Source organism: Paramormyrops kingsleyae, chromosome 11, assembly GCF_048594095.1.
Source record: "Paramormyrops kingsleyae isolate MSU_618 chromosome 11, PKINGS_0.4, whole genome shotgun sequence".
Classification (NCBI taxonomy): Eukaryota; Metazoa; Chordata; class Actinopteri; order Osteoglossiformes; family Mormyridae; genus Paramormyrops; species Paramormyrops kingsleyae.
Window position 1 is genome coordinate 28,773,134 of NC_132807.1, and position 22,782 is coordinate 28,795,915.

A 22,782-nucleotide genomic window follows, 5' to 3' on the forward strand; every position below is an offset into this window, starting at 1 on the left:
TTTGGTTACACTACCAGTGTCATTTCTTTTAAACATGACTCATACAAGGTTTCACTCCCTTATGGACCCCAAGACTCTCCTTCTCTCAATTTATGACATTGCTCTCAAAACAGAAGGTGAATGTTTATGAACAAAAATCTAAGTTTAAAACCTATTTGGCAAATGAATCTAATTTCAGAAGCCTGAAATCATGCCCAAAGCTCACGTGCTGTTTGCATCCTATTGATTTTTATTAAAATCCTTAGCAAAGAACAAATTTTAACACAGTAAATTGTATATTGATACACAGTATTGTGTCACCCTACATTTCATTTTGAAAAAAATATTGATTCAATATGGTGAATATCGATATAGCAAAAACATTGATTTTGGCTACTTCCCAGCCCCAGCAATGTTTTATTTTTTTCTACACTTCTCAAATTATGTGCCCCCCCCCATTGAGAACCACTGTCCTAAACAAAACATCAGCTGGTTTTAGGTAGATTTCACAGGGCATCAAAACCACAAACTGCTGAGCCAAGAAGTGAATTTGTGAAGGATAACCAACAGTCTGTTACGTTAAAAAAAAAAAAAGTTTTATTTCAGTCAAGAAGAATATTGGGTTATGACAGAAATTCCTGGTGAAACCGCAGAAAGTGACAATAGGAGGTGCACCAGGCAGACCGGCCGCAAATCAACTGTCCATGCTGACGATCCCAAAACAGTTCGTTTGTGCAAAATGGACTGGATCTCCACACTCTCCCCAGTCCTCACTGCAGTCTTAAGTGAGAGTATCCTCACATCGGATGTATTCCCCGATGTCTGCCTGATGGAACACCACGATGGACATTGGGTCCACATGCCGGCACACCTGTGTGGACTTTGCTGCCACTCCAAACCCCTGGGGAGTGAGAGGACACACTCAGTGAAAAACAAGCATTCCTAGGTGGTATACTGATATCACTCTGTTCCTCCAAGACAACAGTATACTTACTAATTCATTTAGAGTAATAATATCGCGAGTGATTCACTGTTTTGTGCATTTTCCTCTTCTGTGAAGATATCGGCTAGTTTAATGTACTGGTAGCCAGGGGCGCCGTAAGGGGGAGGAAAGCTAGGACGATTCCAAGGGCCCCTGAGTGACAGGGGCCCTAAAAAATTAGGAAAATAACTGGATTGGTTTGGACTGGGGGGCCTAATATGATATGCTTTCATGGGGCCCAAAATCTCTAGCAACGCCCCTGCTGGTAGCAACAATGCTAAACAACTGAGAAAAATCCTTACCAATGGAACGTCTGCCATAGAGTATACCACCACTCCCTGGTACTGTTCCGTGTTCTCCGTAATTCTGCCGAGGCCGGACTTGAGAATGTGGTTTCCATACAAGAAGGACTGCTCCGCCCCGGGCTTCACCCACACTTTAAACTACAGAAATACCACAAAACAAATCAGATTTGTATACGTGTCCAATTACTTTTGCGGTGTAGAGGTCATTTATCCAAAACAGGACACGTCTAAACATTGCGAGTCCCGTTATGAGACTACTTTGCATGGTCGGCAGAAAAGGGTTTTAAAAGATTAATTTACCTTTGCATAAGGAGCCAAAAAGTCCAGCGCAGTGATGTGGAGGCGGAATTTCTGGGTCTTAGTGAATTTCCCAAAGCAGGTGCCTGCTGACACCAGCTTATCCCGAGATATATTGGTGGCCAATTTCAAAATCTTTTCACTAGTGAAAAAAAAACGTAGAGAACACTTATGTATATAACAACGAGAAACGCCAATTAACAAGAAATACGTGAATTAAATATAGTATATTTAAATGTGTTAGTATTTACCTTATATAAAACACGCGATCTTTGTGAAGTCTGAAGCAGTATGTCCCATCTGGTCGATCCACTAACAGCTTAATATTTTCCCCAATACTAAGAAGACAAAATTATTTCGATATAATTGTACATGGCTTCGGGATAACAATCAACTTATTGTTTTTAAGCCACTTAATTGCGATACAGTTCCAAACTGAACGTTAACACATTGACAATAGGTATCACGAATATAACACAAAATTCAGCAATACAGACAGACACTTACTACTTTGAAAGTTTTTCAAACATGATCTTGGTTTCATCATCCGTTAAGGGTCGCATGTTTATAATGTACAGTATAATACAAAATAATGGTTTTAGCTGCTCAACTGCTGCAGAAACCAGGCACACGTGGGTCCCGAAGACGGAAGAGGCCAACCGGAAACAGGAAGCAATTGTGTGACGACACATTCGGTATGCGGGGTCTAAAATGTAGTGAATATTTAACATTCTTAGACGTGAAATATGCTGTATTTAACGAAATGCTAAGTTTTATTATATGTCGCGTAGAGTCTGTACGTCAATGTCGACGTTCCTTGCATTGATTTCCCTGTCTGTGTACGAAGAGGTTGTAAATAAAGTTTGACAGCACAAATTAAAAGTGGCACCTTACCAAGATGGCGGCTGTGGACGTGGAAGATGAAAGTATTCTAGCGTCTATTTTCAAAGACAGCTTTCCTGACAACTGGCGAGAGAACCCAGACTTTGCTGCGTATTTGTCGGAACTGAGCTCGTATGGCGTGGAGAAGCTGAGCCGCGAACCGGAGAGGCTGTCGGAGGAGCGGGCGCAGATCCTGCAGCAGACACGGGAGCTGGCTTTCTCCAACTATAAAACCTTCATCCGCACTGCGGACTGCACCGAGGAAATATACCGGGACTTCGGCCGTGTGGAGAGCAGCGTCTCCAAGTTACTCGAAAAACTGCCAAGTTTTGGGGAAAAATGCAGGTGTGTGATAATACATCTATACAATCATTTAAATACAAGAAAGGATTACTATGACAACTGACATATAAATTCACTGACACAACTAGGTAGACAATTTTTAATAAAGGTTTATCATTTCTAATCGGTTGTGGTGTGTTTTCCGCCATATGCCTGTTATAGAGTTACTTTCACGCATCCGCCGTGACACATTTTCTGACTCTTACGCAAGAAATCTTACGTCAAATCTATAGGAATCCATCATAAACCTAGAATTAGCCACAACAAAAACCCGGGTAATTTGCAAGCCCTACATACTTACTATGTAAAAGTTAATACAACTGTTGTAAATGCGAGCACCCGTGCGTGCGGATTTGTGTCTAATGGAAAATCTCAGTCCAGCCAGCTAACCAAATTTAGTTGGTGACGCTGATAAGTTTTGCTGCTGTGTGTCATTGGGCACAGGGGTTTCGTCAAGGAAGCCGAGGAAATCGGGGTCAGCCGTCGCATGAACAGTTTGACACTGAATCGCCACACGGAGATCCTGGAGATACTGGAGATCCCTCAGCTGATGGACACGTGTGTCCGCAACGGCTACTACGAGGAAGCCCTGGAGCTGGCAGCCTATGTCAAGAGGCTGGAGAAGAAGCACACCTCCCTGCCTGTTATCCAGGTAGCAGCCATTCTGTGACAGGCAAACGGCTCGACTTCAAAAGCATACATACCGTCTTCATTACTCATACTGTCCCCTAAAACATAAATGATGTGCCTCTTACTCTTACAGAGCATTGTGCATGAAGTGCGTCAATCTGCGCAGCTCATGCTGAGCCAGCTACTGCAGCAGCTGCGCAGCAATGCCCAGCTGCCCGTCTGCCTCCGTGTGATTGGCTACCTCCGCCGAATGGATGTGTTCACGGAGGCGGAGCTCAGAGTGAAGTTCCTGCAGACGCGAGGCAGTTGGCTGCGCTCCATCCTGTCCGCTATCCCTGACGACGACCCCTACATCCACATAACCAAGACCATCGAAGCCTGCCGCGTGCATCTCTTCGACATCATCACACAGTACCGAGCCATCTTCTCGGACGAGGACCCTCTGCTGGCCCCTGCAGGACAGGCAGTGAATGAGAGCGCCATTTTCCATGGTTGGGTGGTCCAGAAGGTAGCAGAGTTCTTGGAGACCCTGGAGCGGGACCTGCAGCGTGGAGTCGGTGCTCGCCTAGACTCCCTGTTGGGCCAGTGCATGTATTTTGGTCTCTCCTTTAGTCGGGTGGGGGCAGACTTTCGGGGCCAGTTGGCCCCCATGTTCCAGCAGGTTGCCAAGGACACATTCCACCGGGCGATGCAGGAGGCTGTGGAGAAGTTTCAGGAGGACATGAATCACTATACGCTCATCTCCTTCCCCACCATGCTAGGCAGTACCATCCCACCTGTGCCACCTAGTGTGCAGCCCGGCACACTACAGCCCCCCATGACCCTCCTGGATTTCCCTCCCCTGGCCTGCTTTCTCAACAACATCCTGACCGCCTTCAACGACCTGCGCCTGTGCTGCCCCATAGCCTTGGCTCAGGGTGTCACCAGATGCCTGGAAGATGCTCTCGTTAAGGTTTGTGTGAGATTCTGCTTATGCTAATGGCTTTGGCCCTCCCGTGTGTGGTAATGGGTGCATATTTTTGTGATGGTACCAAAAAGCAATACAGTAGTCTAATAATAAATTCACAATCGGTAGGATCCATGTTTTCCTTTATTAAACCGATATGGTTTCAGGTTTGCAGGAGCTTCATAGAGCTGTCTGTGCAGTACTCATGCTGCTGCACCTAAGCTGCTTTGTACATCATGTGCCAATGGAGTAGTGTTATGGTGTCTAAGCCAAAGTCTTCCACAGGTGACCAAACTGATCCTGGTTTTCCACCGGGCTGAGGAGGCAGCCTTCAGCAGCCGGGAACGCGAGCTCTTCGTTCAGTTCTGCTGTGCCTTCGCCGAGGACATAATGCCATTTCTCAATCGCTGTCTGCAAATCGTCTTCCCCCCTGCTCAGCTAGCTCTCATACTCGGTAGGAACATTGATGCTGATGTTGCCCTGGTTACACACACATACACACACAAGCACAAAATCGCTACTGGAAGCATTTCTTAGAACACTAAATTAATTGATACTACATATCGTGTAGGATAAAAGTTAGGTTTCATACCACAAAATACACTCCTGTTTTCTTAATTTCCCTGCAGGACATATGTGTTGCACTCATTAGATCTTCATGCATTCATAGCCACTATTACAGGCTGTTCATGGTAAACACCACAAAAAGATGGTCAGGTATCTCCTCTCTGGTTAGAATAAGATGTGCCGTGCAGCACAGAGCATTTGTCAATATGCTGTTTGGCTTTTTTATTTTTTTTTAGGTATACCCCCAACACAGGTCCACAAGTGCAATGGTCTGGGCTGCATCAATGTGGACATGGTACTGGCGCCATTGGAGTTTGTCTTGCCGAAGAAGGAAACAGACTCTTCTGTCGCTGACCTGAGCGATCTGCCAAACCCAGACCTTATGCCCTTAGACCCAGCTTCTAAGATAGCTGTGACATCTGCAGAGGACACTGTGCTCACAGCCGTTAGGGAGGGATCTGCAGCTGGAGAGATTGCCGAGCTGTCAGGGTGACTGTTGAATGAAACCATAAAGTTACATGGGCTTTCCCACAAGAAAAGTCCAGTTTGTTCCAGAGCACTGTGAGAAGCATGCTTGACTCTACTGAAGAATATATTGTATATTGGGTCTTGATAAGTGGGAAAAACTTAACATGCTGATTGGTCAATGTTGTGTCTGTTAGTGTGAATTTAATCAAATCAGTTCTGATATTAAATATGGGTTTATTGCTTTGAGTTTTAAAAAGGGCAAGTGTACATTTACAAAACATTTCAGAACTTGAAAAAAAATGCATTAGTATCTAATGCTCGTAAGTTTCTCTGGACCGAAATTCGCAGCTCGTGAAGGTTAATTCCTGGCAACCTGGCTGTCTGCCTCCCTCCAGCACAATCAAGCCAGTAAAACCTGTACCAGCTTTAGCCTTAGTCCAGCAGTATAAACATGGGGGACAGCAGTGACAGCCAAATGAAGCTTCATGAACCATTTGCTGTATTTTCTGACACCACTAGATGGTGCTCTCTGTTCAAAAAAAGGCTCAAAGCATGCCCCAAAGTTAACCAAGAGCACCATCTAGTGGGGTCAGAAAATACAGCAAATGGTTCATGAAGCTTGATTTAGCCATTACTAGGGGACTGAACTGAATAGTTGATGAGTTTGAGAAACAACCAAGTTAACCCTGCATCACAAGCAGTACACCTGGTGGCCTTAGGACACTAGTTACATCCCCCCCCCCCCCATTGCAAACAGCCGTTACTTGTTCCTGACAAATTTCTTGCGTGCCGCATTAGGGTTAGCACGGCGACGCCCCCCTCCACATTGAGAATCCCGCAGCTGCAGGTTCGCGGCCCGGCTGTAGATATCATTCTCGGCGAAAGGGGAGCCACTGGCCACGTAATCTGGGTCGAAGACATCGGTTTTCTGCCTGGCTTTGCGAGACAGTCGCTGCTGGGGGAATCGCTGGTCCTCCACAAGGTGAGGATTGCTGCTGTGCTTGCCCCCTTTCGGCAGGGCCAGGGAGTGCTGTCGGAAATAAGGCCAGAGGATGTACATTACCATCGCATTGGGAGTAAAACAAAATGTATAATTTTGTACCCAAAGGGTTTACCGCAGGACTTCTGAGGCTCAGATTCCCTCCCTCTGGTATTTACACCCCCCACCAACCAACCTTCAGACCCCGGGGGTTAAGCACTTTGGGGTTCTTGGAGAAGTGCATCTGCATGCTGCTATCCTCATTGATCGTCACTGCAACTTTCTTCAGCGTCTTGTTCCCGCAGTTCGGACAGAAGATCTTGGTCATGTTTGTTGTGGTTCTAAGATGGACAGCCATATCATTTTGATGACAAAAAAAAAGCCACTACAGCATTTCCAACCACTCAGAGCTTACGGTCTACTGGAGACCCTTAGCATATGTGCTGTCACTCTGCTTAACTCACTTGAAGCAGGCATGGCAGCGCAAAATGTAGTTCCGGGTCTGTCTGATTAGCATCCCATTCACAGACAGGACATGTAGCCCAATCTGAATGAGAACGTTCTGGAAAATGAGGGAATATCTTCATTAGACAAATGCAGAGCATGCTTTTGTAATTTAAAAGGCTTGAACAGTCAGCCTTACCTGCATGGAAAAGTCAGTGGTCACACAGCCAACTCTGATATCTGTAGGAGATTCAAACACACCCATGTCCATCTGGACCTGTTTGATGTTATGGGGAGTGATCCAGCCTCCACCGTCATCATCCTCTTCCTCCTCATCGTCCAATTCATTACCCTCCTTGAACCCTCCGACTTCCTCAGCATTCTCCGCTTCAGACTGCGGCTGTAAATCCTGTCCCTTTGAAGAGAGATGAACCGACTGCAGCATTAAAGCCTTAGCCGAACATAATCATGCCCACAGTGAAACAACCGCCCCTCCCCAAACTGTGGGACAAGGTAAGCAGCTGACATCTTCAGAATATCAACTGGTTTTCTATTGTGCTCAAATTACTGGCAGTAAAAGAAAAAAATATATATGTAATGAGAATGCAAGTTACTGTGGATTTTAACAATCTACATTCATCCATAACCAGAAGCAGAATAAGTTGCAGATCACACCTTTTCTGCAGGGAATGAGAAAATTCAAATAAAGCACTCTGTCTTGTGCTGCCTGGGACGGGCTCCACACTCCTGGATGGAACAGTACGATTAAGGCCCAAACAATGTCGATTCTGGCCATAAGCAGCTCTCCTCACCAGCAGGTCCAGCAGGTCAGATTCAATGGCGGGCAGGGGGTTCCTCCAGAACTGGAAGCTGTTGAACTCTGCACTTTCAGTATCCTGAACGCTCTGGGGGGGCGCAGTTGGTTTTCCCAGTATTGCCTGCATAGGATCAATGCAATTAATCATTTTAGTGTTACTCTGAACTTTACAAAAGGGCTTCACAAAACAAGTTACAGATCAAATACTTTAACTTGCATACATTACAAAAAATATTTAAGTCAAAAGGACTGAGTATCATCAGTGCAAAATTTTATTCATATGGCCAGTTTCCCAGTCAAGGATTAAGCCTAAGCCTAGACTAGCTTTGAGTTACAATGGTGAATCTCCATTGAAACGGCAATTTAGTCCAAGACTAGTCTTAATCCTAGTTCGGGAAACCGGCCCATAGTGTATTGACTGGATTAGCCTGATCATCTTTACCTTCGATGGAAGATGAAACCCTGCAATGTCAACAGGGGCCTCTGGGTGGCGCTGTGTGCCGCATAAAGTGATCTGTGACCAGATGACTGTATTATTAATACCATGAATTTTCAACTTTTTAGTTATTTCGCTATGAGCTGGTTTACTTACTTTAACGTCCGGGTCTTTTTTCAGGTGTGCAGATCCAACGGTTTCCGTTTCTAGCTGGTAAGTTAAAGCCAATACTTTGATGTCGGTGGCTGAGAGGCTGGGGTAGTCTCCAGTTTTTTTGGAGAATTCAGTCACTATAACAAACAACAATTAATAAAGAAGAAAACTTCGATGTGTCCCGCCTGTCTAAAGTTTTTCCTCACAATTGAAATAATGCATTTTTAGACATTAAACAATAAGATTAAGTTAACGGATCACCTAGTCTAATGTATTCTGGGAAGGGTTCCTTGAAATTAAGTTTATATGGCAGAAAAGCGAGATTTCGTCTGGTCTGCTTGTCCCGTATTTCCTCAACGACATCCTTCAGGGTGTAAATATTCTTCCCGATATCCTGTAAATAACAATCACATTCCGAGTTAGAATGATGGGGGATTAATGACAGCTGACAGTGTGGACATAGAGTAAGGATTTGAACATTAAGTTCCGTTTGAGATGTTTTATATGAACTTGTTCCATAGCTCATTATCAAAGTATAAACATATTTAAGAAAAATGATCAAGGAAGTGCTGTGAATTAAATCGATTTACTGTTACCGTGTATTATGTAAACATTTCCACGAGAAGATACAGAACTGTATATTGTGTAAAAAAAAATTAACAAATGGCCGCGCACTAAACAGATATAAGTAGTTCATAAATATCTTTTCACGTGTAAAACAAAGTTATTTGTTCGAGAATGCTGTCCCTCTCACCTGTAACGGTGCCTTTTTTAAGAAAGCTCCCGCATCAGCCACAACATGCTCCACCATGGTAGCAGACATCTTGAAATCCTGCGCATCCAATCAAACGCAGGAAGTACGTCACTTCTCGCGTTCTTCCGGGAAACCTGAAGCTGTTCATTTGGGTGGGTATTTGTTTGATTTACATTTCCCAAGTAATCAGTCTATAATGTATATTGTAGTAGGTGACGTATTATTTTAAAAGTCCGAAGTAGAAAACTAATGTAATCTTCCAGTGGGCATCGTGCACTAGCACCAGCTATTTTAAAGTCATCTGTATGTATGTGCCCTGTGACGAAATGGTATCCCATAAAGGGTGTACCTCTGTCGTGTGTTGTAACCCTACCACGACCCCATCCAAAATAATTGGTCACTTGGTGTTGCATAATAGTTTCACATAGTGATGGCAAAATGAAGCTTTTCAAAGCACTGAAGCTACCTTTTCAAGTGTGTCGAAAAATGGTTCAGTACTCGAAGCCTTCCGAAATGGTGACCATTAGTGACACCAAGTGGTCAAATAAGGAAATAACACTTAATTTTGAGTGAGTGCAGTGAATCTGAATATTTAGCAATTGGCAAAAATTCTAATGGTCTGTAGTGTGTCATGAACATTAATGTCCTTGGTAAATTGAATGTGACTTCTTGTGGACTGGGAAACCATTGACTTAACTGGGAAGGGGTGCTTGTGTAACTGAAGAGGGGCCATTAGTCTACAGATTATTATTCAGGAACAGTATTTGTTCAACAGTGGTTACGTTTTTTATTCACCACTTCTCCTGCTTTGGAGAATACCCGCTCACATGGAACGGAGGACGCTAGAGTGCATAAAAACTGTACTGCAAGTTCGTATAAGTGTGGATACACAGCCTGGTGCATATCCCAGAACCTCAAAGGGTCTTCAGTACGTGGTATATTGGGGTCACTGAGGTTCGTGCCTCATTTTCACTTTTCTGAAGCAGTCACATGGTTGAGCACAGAATGAAGCTTCGGATCACAATGGTCACGTGTTTAGGGTAGAATGGAAGAAGCATCGAAGTTCTGCTTCAGAACGCACTGTATCGTTTTTTTTTTACACATGCCTCGGAGCTTCAGTGTCAAGCTTAACATCACTAGTTTCACACATACTAAAATTGTGGTGGCTGATTCACTATATTAGTATGATAAACTATAACTGATTGTTACAGTTTATCTGTAACTCTCAGGCCCCTTCCGGTTCACGCATACGCAGAACATTTCAACTCTTTCAAGCCTCACCATTCTTAAGACCCCGCATGTGCAAAAGAGAATAAAATGAAACAGTTGTGTCTCCCCACACAATCCCGTTTTTCAAGAAATCGGCATTATAATATAGCAAGTAGATTCACTCATTTGGCAGCGGCCGTGACAGTTTCCTTTCATTTGCACAGATGATGTAGCAGGATGTTAGAACGCACGGTCCCTCAAAAGTCTGCCCAGTAGTGTAATAAATTGTGCAAGGGATGCATTTGCTATGAAACAGGAAGTATCCATTGCAGTATTTTGGCATGCAGTAGAGGGAAATCATTCTGCTAGTTGTTTATTTAAAGACGTGCTTTAAACAGCTATGTGTTGCATAAAATTAGTGGACCAAACAAAGGAGGAAACATGCTGTATTTATTGTTACTTGAGAGGACAAATTTCATTTCAGATTCACTAAATCGAAGTGATATCTTGTATAAAATCTGTGAAGTTGAAAATTAAATTAATCCTATTGAGTTGTAGGTAAACCAAACACTTTAATTGGTAGAAATAAAAATATATATTCTGTCTGATGTTATACGTTAAAAAAAACTTTATTATTGCCTTAGTAGTATTTCAGTCCTTATGTAAATGTATTTCATTTATCGAGAATGAATAATGCAAAAGATAATGAGATTGACGTTTCCAAAACATTATACCATTGAGAATGTTATGACTAAATTATCCAGAATGCTTCAGATTTTAAAAGTGATTTAACACAGAACAGAGGTAACCTGGCTGGTGCAGCTTATATTGACTATTGATTAAACATCACGTCCCCAACAGGATCCAAGAACTTATTGCTGATTATTACAACCAATTCAGGATGAGGGTCTCCACAGGGGCAGTACCATCAAGCTGGGACAAGGTCAAGATTGGCTTCATTGCATGGTGCACTGTCTCCAAGACACTATTTTCTCTTGACATGAACTTGTTCACTAAGTTTGCTGAACTAGAGTGGAGAGGGCCCAGAATGAGATCTGTGCAAGGCAACCATCCATTATGACACTCATGACACCCTACCCAGAATCTTGTGGTCCCTACTTGTCTATGCAGTCCCACTCTCAACCAAAGAGACCTTGGAGAGAAAGGTCAGTAGTCATCTCAGGAGATGGCTGGGGCTGCCAAAGAGCCTGAACAGCATTGCATGCTACAGTCCTAACAACAAACTTCAACTGTCCTTCAAATCCTTGGAGGAAGAATTCAAGATATTAAGAGCAGAAAAGTGGTACAGCAGAGAGATTCATGTGTTCAGATGATGGCTAACCTGTAGTTGAGGGGGAGGTGAGAGCAGCAGTGGAGGAGAAGATGTTGAGAGGAAAATGACTTAGTCCGAGCTCTGGAAAGCCGAGCCTCACCACATTGGATTTCTCATTCAGACAGTATACAATGTGCTTCCAAGCCCATCAAATCTGCACACTTATGGCATTACAGACACCAGCATGCCCAATGTGTTCCAAGTGAGGGACCCTAGAACACATTATAAGCAGATGTACGAGGGCACTTGGAGAGGGAAGGTATCAATGGAGGTACAATCAGGATCTGAGGACCATCGCGGAAGCAATCAGCAAAGGACTTGAATGGTCAAAGCGGTGCCGACCCTCAAAGATTATCATATCTTCATCAGAACTGGAGAGCAGCCAAATCCTGCCAAGAGATCATCATCTGCAGGATTTTTTTTGCATTAGTAAGAGACTGGCAGTTGTTGGTGGAACTAGATTAGTTAATTATTTGTTTAATTGTTGAATGTCTGAGTGATTCGTTTTTCTTTAATTGTGTTTATTTATTTTCGCAGTCCATACGTCACTTTTACCTGTGGCTGGAGGGGTTTGTAATCGGAAGGGATACATCTGTTTATTTTTTTAATTTATATTCTTTCGGATGTTGCTTTTTTGGTGTGTGATACCCCGTAATTATGAAAGTTAATCCGCATTTCTGTTGTTGAAGTGCTGTCACGAGTGTTTATTATTTTCTTGCATAATTATCCCCTCTGTGATATGGATTAATCCATATCCCTGGTTCAAGGGGCAAGAAACCCTATTTTTCTTTCCTTTCAACACATGGCGCGCGGGTGTAAGGTATGTGTGGTCTGCTCCCTAATTTTCTTTGCTTTTTATTTTATATGTATACATTTGTAATCTCTCTGTTCAGGAATAAACTCATAACTGTTGACTTGGTCGTGTCCATCATACAGTACTTGGAAAAGAAAATTCTACACAACGCAGATTGAAATCCGCTACACAGCTGAATGGAAGATGTCCTTCCATTGCCCCTTGTAAGTGAACGAATATGAAGTCCATTTAAACTGTGGTACCTTAAATCCGACAAGTTACTCGGAAAAGCCAGTAACCCCGCTTCATAGTACAGGCCGCAGACATTCACCGGAAACACCCAGTCAGCATAAGTACGTCGGCGCTACGTCGCTGATACGTTTTTTGAATGGTCGGTATCTATAGGATGGCAACAACTATGACTAACAAGCTGCCTGTTCACTGGGCAGTCCTGCAAGGCTGAGAGGTCAGGGATGCAGGAGATCTGGGGGCATGATACTTATTAAATACTTATGATACTTATTAAAATGTCACAGTTTATAGGAAAAAGCTATTGTACTTGTCTTTGGTGGTGTACTCATGTCTCGATTATGGTTTGTATAAATCATTCATTCATTGTTATGATAAAGTGCCATGTGGTGGTGGAGGCCACTAAAGTTTATGGCTCGGGGCCATATCCAGAAGCCATTTCAAACTGCCTCGATCAGCTAATGGACACCCTGGGCTTCCAAGCCCATCATATCTTCATCAGAACTGGAGAGCAGCCAAATCCTGCCAAGAGATCATCATCTGCAGGCATTTTGGCATTAGTAAGAGACTGGCAGTTATTGGTGGAACTAAGACAGCAGTTTAAGTTCCCTAACCACATTGCAGCCACCACCCTGTGACCAGACAACAAACAAACAAATTTATTTTTGTATAGCGCATTATCACAACATTACATTGTCTCAAAGCGCTTTACAGCATCCCCACCCAAAGCCCCCAGTGAGTAAGCCATAGGCGACAGTGGCAAGGAAAAACTCCCTAGAAGGAAGAAACCTTGGGAGGGACCAGACTCAAAGGGGGGACCCATCCTCCAGGGGCTGGCAGGGAGAGTCAAATACAGTTAAATCTGAGACACGAACGGGGAGCAGGGGGGAGATGGCAAGCCGGTGCCACCGCTCCCTCCAATCGCCAGGCAACCAGAAGGCAGGGAGCGGGTCATACAAGGAAGACGACACAGGCAGCACGGCGAGCTGGATGCATGGACGCCATTGGTAGAGGCGACGTCACATGTAGCAGGGTGTGCTGGACACACCCTGCTACACCCAGACATTGTCCATCATGTGTCTGAATCAACCAAGCAAGTCATACTGGTGGAGTTAACAATCCGGTGGGAAGATCACTTGGTGAAGCTTTGGAGAGGAGGGTCAGCTAATATGTGGATCTGGTTATCATCTGTCAGAAGTCAGGATGGAGAACCAGGTGAAGTGTGCAGACTGAGGCATAATCAGATATATGTTCCAACTTAGTTGTATTTCAAAACAGGCAAAATTTGTACTTAGTCTGATACTGCTGGAAATAGTTACAAATATCGGTTGCTCTAATGCAGGGGTGCCTGCACTTTTTCAGCTTGTGAGCTACTTATAAATGACTAAATCAAAATGATCTACCTACTATAAAAATGCTAAACATGTTTATATGTATAAAAATATTGAGTATTCTTTTATTATTATTACTACTATTATTCATTTCCCTTTGGGATAAATAAAGTATTTTTGAATTGAACTGGGACTTTAGTTCCTTCACCTTTTTATTTCTCAGCTTGCTTTTCGGAGGGAAGTTACTGTCGTAGTTTTTATGAACAGTCCGAAAATGCCGCTGCACATTCCCCTTCTTCGGAATAGCAATGGTAGACTGACAGATGAGGCAAATGCACTTCGAATATAACATGGTGAAAAACAAACAGTCCTCCTCCTGTTCCGTATGGAAGTGGCAGGTTTTTGGCTTCTTACTTGGTCCAGTTCCCCCATTCATTTTTATACCCTTAAGTTTAGTAGAAATAAACTGGAGGCTAACTAGGCGACTCGGTAGCTTTCTAGAGTTTTGCAGCAGCTGGCGCGGTTGAACGCGTCATCCATCCATCCTCTATTTTTTCATGCCATACGATCTACCCACACTACATTTGCGATCGACCAGTATTGGGCGGCCCTGCTCTAATGGAAAAAGCCGATCGATGTAATTCAGAGCACCTTGAATATCACATATGAGCCACTGACCGGTAGAAGCTCAAATGACAGAAAATGAAAGTCATATGACAGGAAACATTTATGTTGAGTAATGCTGTTTTCTTGAGTATTATAAATCAAAGAAATTGTAGAAAATACAGGGATACTTTGTAAGCATAGCCGACTTGTTTGAGTAGATAAACACGTTTGCACGCAACCTGACTCATGGATTTGTACCAACACAGCCCCAGGAAAACACTACCTTACATTCTGCATGAGCACCGCCTGAAGGGGACGTGAATTGCAACAGCGCGAGGCGACTATAGGAGGGGTTCAGCGGTGGGAGCGTCTTTAAAATACGCTAGGATAACGTTAAACGCGGAAGAAGACATTTAGTTTTCAGGAAAGGACAATCGGAGTGTCACAAAAGGTATCGGACGCTATGCTCGGTCGGTTTTAATTAATAAGTTACCTGTACGCATTATGCGGAAATTGTTTTACGTTATTGTTTTCTGTTGTCTGACAGTTTTCCGTAACTATGAACAGATAGAAAAACTATACAAAATCTTATAGACACTTTAATAAAGTTATATTCGCCGTGTTATTACTAGGCTACATACCGAATTTTTAAGAGTAGTTCATGAAGTGACAGTAGTATGGAAATGGAAAGCATTTTGCTTCTTGAATATGAATGGAATTCAGGCTTGTAACTGCTTGTTTAATGCGCGGAGGGGAGATCGAGGAGCGAGAAGCAGAAAAACGTATATTCTATGTCTTTTTGTTCTCTCGACTTGAAAATGATGGCTTTAATTTGATTGAATAAGTTTTTTATGTGCCATGTGATGAAGCCGAGTAGCTTTTTTTTCAAGTTACCCCAGTTTAGATGGACTTTATCTTTGTTCGCTTGCATTTGGCCCAGACTACCTTAAATACGACAAGTTATCCGGCTAGAAATCAGGCGTCGTGATCCTTTATCCTGGACTTTAACAAAGTTATGCTGTTAAAAGATGGAGTGTTGGATTTCTCAAACATTGCTGGGCTTTGTGATACTGATGATTCTCACACGGTGTTGATCAACCTGTGTTTTTAAATAGAGGTCCCATACCATAGTTCATGGCACAGAGAACATCCCACTGCGCATAGTGACGTCGGAATGACGTCTTTAATATGTCGTTTTTGGACGTCCCAATTTTGGTCCACTGAAGGGGTTGTTTTGTGTCTTTTTTTGACGTCTAATGAACCTCTAGTATTGACGGCCGTGGGACCTCCATGTATGGGCTATTTATAGTCCAAATGTGGTCGTTGTGGACGTCTTATAATACCAAAAGCAGACTAATTTTAGACGTGTATGTCGTGTCTCGACTAAATTCATATATAAATGAACAATTTCACCATGTTTTCAATTAAAACTTAAATTTAAATAACGTATTGCTGCGACGGGCAGATGGAGGTATCGCGAGCAGAGAAACACGAAGACTACTCTGTCGGGGAACATCCACTCAATTAATAATCCGTACAAGGATTACATCAGGCACCCAAAGAGCACCAAACATAATAATATGTGAGAAACACAAAGTTGTCAGACAACGAACTGTAAGACGCATCCACGGTGGGACATTTATGTAAGCTAATTACACACGAGGATCAGACCAGGTACACACAAGACACATGTAAACACATGCGCAACAATAAGGAATTACCTATTAATTAACAATAACAGCAACAACACAACAATGGCTATTTACAACTGCACGCGGGGCATGCTGGGACATGAGCCCCGCCGGTGCTACAGTGTATACAACAGAACAGTACAGAGCTAAAGTATCATGAAAAGTAAAAAACATAATTTAGCATTAACCGGGTTTAGCAAGCTGTGGCCTGTACTCACATTTATTATGATTTATTATGCCACTTCTCTGAGACGTGAGTCTCTGCAGGCTGGAGTAGTGGGCCTATCAAAAGGTTGGCATATTGAAAAGTCGATTTTATTGGCCGAAAATGCCGTCGTTAAACGTTATTGCAGAAAGAGACCTGACACTCACCAGAAACACAGGATGGCAACAACTATGATTAACACACATCTAATATGTTCATATAGCCACATGCTCACAAACCAAACCTTTCAATATACCCACAACTCAAGCCTGCACTCCAACTTGCCCACATATTTGTATTAAGTCTCCCTCAATCTGCCTGTTCACTGGGCAGTCCTGCAAGGCTGAGAGGTCAGGGATGCAGGAGATCTGGGGGCATGATACTTATTAAATACTTATGATACTTATTAAAATGTCACAGTTTATAGGAAAAAGCTATTGTACTTGTCTTTGGTGGTGTACTCATGTCTCGATTATGGTTTGTATAAATCATTCATTCATTGTTATGATAAAGTGCCGCGTTTGTGCTCTGCTTATGATATTCCCTTTCTGTTGTTGAGCAGAATCATGGATGTCATAGATCCCATTATCACCATAGCGGAGAAGCTGCACGCAATGTGCAAAGAGGTGAAAGCCAACAAGGAACGCTGCAAAAGGCTGGATCAGCGTGTGGCAGCGTTGGTGCACGTGGTGAAGATCGTGAAGGTTCATGGCCTGGGGCCCGATCCTGAATCAGTGAAGAAGAGCCTTCATGACCTGAAGCGCACACTGATGTCCGCCCAGCATGTGGTGAAGAACTTCCTCTCCACTGGCTGTTTGAAGCGCATCTGGAAGGCCTTCAAGCTGAGTGAGGAGTTTGAAAGCTTGAACATGGAACTCAACGACGCTGCGCAGGTTCTCTCACTGGCCCTGCAGATTGACCAGCGGCAGCGGCTGGAGAACATATTCCAGGAGGTCAGGTGCATGAAGGAGGATGCTGAGGACAGGGAGGTCGATGACCTGGATCTGGAAAAGTGTGAGATGACGCCCAGTCCTGTTAGGTTATGTTACAGCCCTGGGTGATTACAGAAAAGCAGGCAAATCGGTTTTGAATATTTGTCATTTTCATATATTTTGAAGTGGCTTAAATGTCACGAGGAGCTGCTTTAACAACTGAAATGAAGCTAAAAAAATTTAATGAAAAATTTGATATATCATATAACTTATATATCTTATATAACTTTGGTAGCCACTATGAAAAGCTTAATAGGAGTTGAATAATAGATAAAGCTTGGCATGATGATGCACTTTTACAGTTTTTTTTCCTTACAGTGCTAGAATCCTTGGAAGAGATGAAGGAGAGTGTAGATGCTGTGCATGACATCGCCAAATCCACCAGTGAAGATGTGAAAGATATCAAAGCCTCACTGGAATCTCGTGAGTTCTCATTTGTATTTCAGTGGTCGTAGCATTTGTTTTGTTTTTTTCTCTGAAGCATTACTGTTAGCCGTTTTGTTTTTAAAGTATTTTGAGTGGCTTTTGCATACATTGAAAGTCACGTGTATGTAACTATTCCTCAAGTTTGGCAGTGGTGTTGTGTCTATTGGATTGTGTGTAATTGACTACTAGCTGTGCTTCATAGTTTAGTTAATGACTTGATTTATTTAGTCATTTGAATAATGTGTTCAGTATCTCTGCTGTATCAGACCACTACATGCGTGTTTTCTTATGGGGCAGTAAGGAAGTCCAGCATCCAGCAGAAGGACATCCGAGAGATCGAACCAGATAAGCTCAGCTACAGCATTCCAATGATTCCTATCGTGAAGAGCACAACCTCTGAGCTCTTCAAGGGAGAATATAACAAGTTCACTGTGGCCATCAAGAGATTCACCTGCCAGAGCAGCCCAGAGTATGAGTTCCTTGTGATATGTCTAGAGCAGGGGTCTCCAACTCCGGTCCTGGAGAGCTACTATCCAGTAGGTTTTCTGTCCTACTGGGCTTCTGATGAGCCACACCTGCTCCTGGTATTTACCTGAGAACTGGTGTGGTTCATCAAAAGCCAGGTAGGATACAAAACCTACTGGATAGTAGCTCTCCAGGACCGGAGTTGGAGACCCCTAGTCTAGTGGCTTGAAGCTTTCATAATTTATTTCATGTCTTAAATCACAAGTATGTTAGTGTGAGGACTGACATTGTAGTTCCACCACAAATAATGATATATTATAATATAATATGATGTTCTTGAGGCATTTTTAATACAGTAACACTTTACTTGAAGGAGCACAAATATACTATTATACTCTTAATTAATCATGAACTCACTCTTGCTTAATGTATTAATAACCACAAACTATATTTGTTCATGATTGGTACTTGAGTAGTAACTGAGTTACTACTAAGTTATTAAGGAGCTGTATTATAAAGTGTCACCTAGCTGCTGTTTCACTCAAGAGAAACTGTCTGACAAAGTTCAGCTTCTGACACTGTATCCCTGGGACACCCAACACTGCATGCTAGGTGACAACAATGACAGCTGGTGCCAGGTACTGTAACACTTTACAATATGGTTCCTTAGTAACAGAGTAGTAACTCAGCTACTACTCGGGTACAAATCATGAATAAATATAGTTTGTGATTAATTAATATATTAGGTAAGACTTGGTTCATGATTTATTAAGAGTGTAATCGTATATTATTTGCGTCCCCTCCAGTAAAGTGTTACCTTTATAATACTGCTTTATGTTCTGGTGTCTGACAAAGACGACATTTGAAAAGCAGCGAAGCAGCAGAGGGTTGTTAACATGTCCGTCTTACTCTGACAGTGAAATAAGGAGGATCTTCACTAAGGAGGTGGAAACCATGCGGCGCTTTGAATCACCAAACGTCCTGCGCATGTTTGGCATCTGTGTCGAGGATGAGCGCGGTGAGCTGGAGGCTGACTGACCTGGAGGGGGTTAAGGAACAGGCCATTAGACGCTGTCATTAGACAGATTTGAAGGCAACTCAATGGTTTTGTTGTTACTCAGCTCTATATTTCATTATGTTTATGAATAACTAATTTGTTGTAAATGTATATTATGAAAAAACTATGTAGAATGAAATATTACCCAAAGCATTTTACAGTTTATCATTTCATGCTGGCTGTACACTTTCTTATAGCCTCAGTTCAGGGCACTGAACAGCAGGGCCTTGTTGGGGCTTGAGGATGAAGATTTATTTCCCGAGCGCCTCTAACCGCTGTGCTGCCAGCTGCCTCTATGATAGATTTATTTCCCGAGCGCCTCTAACCGCTGTGCTGCCAGCTGCCTCTATGATAGATTTATTTCCCGAGCGCCTCTAACCGCTGTGCTGCCAGCTGCCTCTATGATAGATTTATTTCCCGAGCGCCTCTAACCGCTGTGCTGCCAGCTGCCTCTATGATAGATTTATTTCCCGAGCGCCTCTAACCGCTGTGCTGCCAGCTGCCTCTATGATAGATTTATTTCCCGAGCGCCTCTAACCGCTGTGCTGCCAGCTGCCTCTATGATAGATTTATTTCCCGAGCGCCTCTAACCGCTGTGCTGCCAGCTGCCTCTATGATAGATTTATTTCCCGAGCGCCTCTAACCGCTGTGCTGCCAGCTGCCTCTATGATAGATTTATTTCCCGAGCGCCTCTAACCGCTGTGCTGCCAGCTGCCTCTATGATAGATTTATTTCCCGAGCGCCTCTAACCGCTGTGCCGCCAGCTGCCTCTATGATAGATTTATTAGTACTGGGTTTGCCAGGTGCCTGCAAGGTTTTCATCTTTCATCATCTTTAATTGATGCATCATGCCACCACTTGGCACCAAGAAAAAAATAGTTTCTACTTTTGTTATTGATACTTGACAAATAAAGATTTTGATTCTGATCTTGTTCCCATCTCGCTCGGCGGCAGGACCTTCCCCGAACTACCTCATCGTAATGGAATTCTGCGAGAAGGGCAGCCTGAGGCAGGTGCTGGACGGACAGAGCAGGCTGCCGTGGGACAGACGTGCTCGCATGAGCCTGGACGCAGCCCAGGGCATCTACAGGTGCGGCTGGGCTTCATGGCAGCGGCTTGCCCCCCCATGAGGCTCCATCAGGACTGTTTTACCCATTGGATTAACTGGTTTCCACTGCAGGCTGCACCAGTCGGAGGCGAAGTTTAAAGTGCATGGGTGTGTCAGCAGCTCCAAGTTCCTGGTGGATGCTGGGTACAGAGTGAAGGTGGGCCTTTGAAAGCACGTGTCTGTGTGTGCTGCGGTTTTCCGCCTTAGATCCTGACCGAAAAGGGCTAGGGGTCCCAGGGACCAAAAGGTACACATGGGTAAAAAGCCAACTATAATTATGCCTGTTAGCCAGGACTCAAGAAATTATTGGATATAAAATATGTATCAGGGTTCTGTGTTACAGTATCATTAGTGTTGTTGTGATTTAATTTCTGTGTTGCACTGTATTAAGGGTGACATCGGAGGATTGATGTGTGCGTTGTCAGTGTGATCTGTGTCAGCGGGCTGTACCATTGTCTTCTGTAGCTGGGAGGCTTTGAACTCGCGAAGACTGAGACCTCCCTGAAGAACAACAAAGACAAGAAGGGCAGTTCCATAATCTACTGCTCCCCTCAGCAAATTGAGAATGTTAACCACCCTTATGACAAGAACTGTGAAATATACAGGTCAGTGCCAACCCCTGATCCATAAATACAAAACCTACTCTCCTACTATGTCTGCTTTTAAACAATGGAATGATCCTTCCACAGAAAGCATTCAGAAACTCAGTTGAAAGCTTAAATTTTTTTTCTGTTTTCTAGCTTCGGAATTGTCTTGTGGGAAATCGCTACTCGTCAGATTCCATTCAAAGGTCCTGGTCAGAGACTAATGAATTTAAGTTCCTATGTGCTTAGAAATGTATTATATAAATCTGTGTACATCTTTGAGATCCGCCTCCTCTGTTATTCCCTGCCTGATTAATTGCATTAATATGGATGATATTCAGCTTTCTACTAAAACAGCCTGAAGCAAAAGTGTTAACGTACATTTAGCAGTTGGAGAGTCATTAGAAATATTAATTCATGCATGAATAATCATTGTTCTTATCACTCATTAAATGAAAAAGCTACATCTAAGATGGCCCTGGATACTTGCTGTTTACATGTTTTGATGACAGTACAGGACGCCTGTCTTTGTTATGCTGTCAGGCTGTAAGTCACGCGAGATCGACCAGAAAGTCTGTAAGGAGAGGAGCATGGAGCCCCTCCCAGCAGACTGCCCCCGAAACCTGAAGGATGTGATCAATGCCTGCCGTGCCTATGAGCCCTTCTACAGGCCATCAGCCGGAGGTATAGGACTACCATCCTACTGCACAGGAAGCTGGGAGACTAATTTATGGGCCCTTAACCACAGTGCCATCTACTGGGCAAGTGTCATCATTAACCACCCACCTGAAGATAACCTTGTTTTCTACTCCGCTGCAGCGCTGGTCGACAAACTACGTGATGTGGTTCAGGAGTTGGACAATGACTGAGTGGAGACCCAGTGGGCCTGGGCATCACAGAGATGATATGGCTGAACGAAGTTCCAGCGCAAGACCCTGCCTGTTCCTCGCAGCAAGAAGACACTTCATCACTATTAGCTTTAAGTGACCTGTTGTATTTTTATAGCTGTTCATTCTCTTTTTCAGTATTATCGTTTCAAAAGATTTTTTTTTTTGCACGTTCTTCTTTGTTTCAAAAACTTCTTGAAAAAATCTTTATTTCAGAAGCCCACAGCCAATTAAACTCAGTTTAATATTAAGTGAAAGAAATATTTTCTATAAAATCTGTAGAACCTGTTTTTTTACTGTGTGGTTTATTGTAATCTTTTAAACTTTCCATTTTTGAATTGATATAAAAATGTTAGGCAGAAAACTTAGTATTTGTGTGTTGCATACTCAGAAACAGTGCTACATTCTTTTTATGGAGATTGATGGAAATGGCGCAGGTTCAACTATGTAAACATTCCTAATTTCTAAAAAAAATCATTCAGAATTCGCAAATAAAAAGCTACATCACCGCCCCCTAGTGGCACTGAATTTCATTACATGACCCCGTTACATTGACTAAAGATACTACACACAACAACTAAGATAATACAGGGGATTAATCCTGTAAAGCGTTTATTTGAAATATCCAATATACACCGATGAGTAAAACGGTGCATGTCAAAGTGGGATATATTAGACGGTAAGATAGCATTCGGTATTCATAGTCGACATGATGAATAAAATATTCAATTGGAGTCAAGTCTGCACACACATGCACATGCATTTACATCTTGTAAACAGTCTGTAGGGTTTGTAAACTACCTCAACGCTTTTGATGTACCTAATTTAGGTTTATAATGGAATAATATAGATTTGCCGTAAGATT

At 43.0% G+C, this 22,782-nt stretch overlaps 4 protein-coding genes and 1 long non-coding RNA gene across 7 annotated transcripts; 3 read left to right on the forward strand and 2 right to left on the reverse strand.

The window, feature by feature from the left end:
* Positions 1-211: 211 nt before the first annotated feature.
* Positions 212-2,294, reverse strand: nip7 (NIP7 nucleolar pre-rRNA processing protein). Its single transcript, XM_023790390.2, has 5 exons — positions 2,071-2,294; positions 1,815-1,901; positions 1,567-1,705; positions 1,264-1,404; positions 212-880 (listed from the first exon to the last, which is right to left on the reverse strand). The coding sequence occupies exons 1-5, from the start codon at positions 2,292-2,294 to the stop codon at positions 761-763; spliced, it is 711 nt and encodes a 236-aa protein (XP_023646158.1). The 3' UTR covers positions 212-760.
* A 167-nt stretch (positions 2,295-2,461) lies between these two features.
* Positions 2,462-5,654, forward strand: cog8 (component of oligomeric golgi complex 8). Its single transcript, XM_023790387.2, has 5 exons — positions 2,462-2,790; positions 3,232-3,439; positions 3,551-4,369; positions 4,649-4,817; positions 5,167-5,654. The coding sequence occupies exons 1-5, from the start codon at positions 2,462-2,464 to the stop codon at positions 5,421-5,423; spliced, it is 1,782 nt and encodes a 593-aa protein (XP_023646155.1). The 3' UTR covers positions 5,424-5,654.
* Positions 5,613-9,063, reverse strand: nob1 (NIN1 (RPN12) binding protein 1 homolog). Of its 2 annotated transcripts, none has more exons than XM_072718369.1 (9): positions 8,982-9,063; positions 8,489-8,621; positions 8,231-8,364; positions 8,081-8,152; positions 7,634-7,759; positions 7,021-7,230; positions 6,842-6,939; positions 6,574-6,718; positions 5,613-6,428 (listed from the first exon to the last, which is right to left on the reverse strand). In XM_072718369.1, the coding sequence occupies exons 1-9, from the start codon at positions 9,048-9,050 to the stop codon at positions 6,159-6,161; spliced, it is 1,257 nt and encodes a 418-aa protein (XP_072574470.1). In that variant the 5' UTR covers positions 9,051-9,063; the 3' UTR covers positions 5,613-6,158. The 2 variants fall into 2 exon arrangements, with proteins under 2 accessions (XP_072574470.1, XP_023646157.2); XM_023790389.2 differs by having other exon boundaries at positions 7,021-7,236.
* LOC111832728 (uncharacterized) lies at positions 8,989-12,437 on the forward strand. The gene is made up of 2 exons (XR_002835577.2): positions 8,989-9,133; positions 11,052-12,437. It is a non-coding gene; the product is annotated as an uncharacterized lncRNA (long non-coding RNA).
* A 2,362-nt stretch (positions 12,438-14,799) lies between these two features.
* Positions 14,800-22,426, forward strand: LOC111861185 (mixed lineage kinase domain-like protein). 2 transcript variants are annotated; one of them, XM_023845569.1, is made up of 11 exons: positions 14,800-14,953; positions 16,961-17,412; positions 17,709-17,813; positions 18,114-18,285; positions 19,199-19,299; positions 20,293-20,428; positions 20,519-20,603; positions 20,912-21,051; positions 21,187-21,236; positions 21,574-21,714; positions 21,850-22,426. In XM_023845569.1, exons 2-11 carry the CDS (start codon positions 16,965-16,967, stop codon positions 21,897-21,899), a joined length of 1,428 nt encoding a protein of 475 aa, XP_023701337.1. In that variant the 5' UTR covers positions 14,800-14,953; positions 16,961-16,964; the 3' UTR covers positions 21,900-22,426. The 2 variants fall into 2 exon arrangements, with proteins under 2 accessions (XP_023701337.1, XP_023701338.1); XM_023845570.1 differs by lacking the exons at positions 21,187-21,236; positions 21,850-22,426 and having other exon boundaries at positions 21,574-21,707.
* Positions 22,427-22,782: the final 356 nt, after the last annotated feature.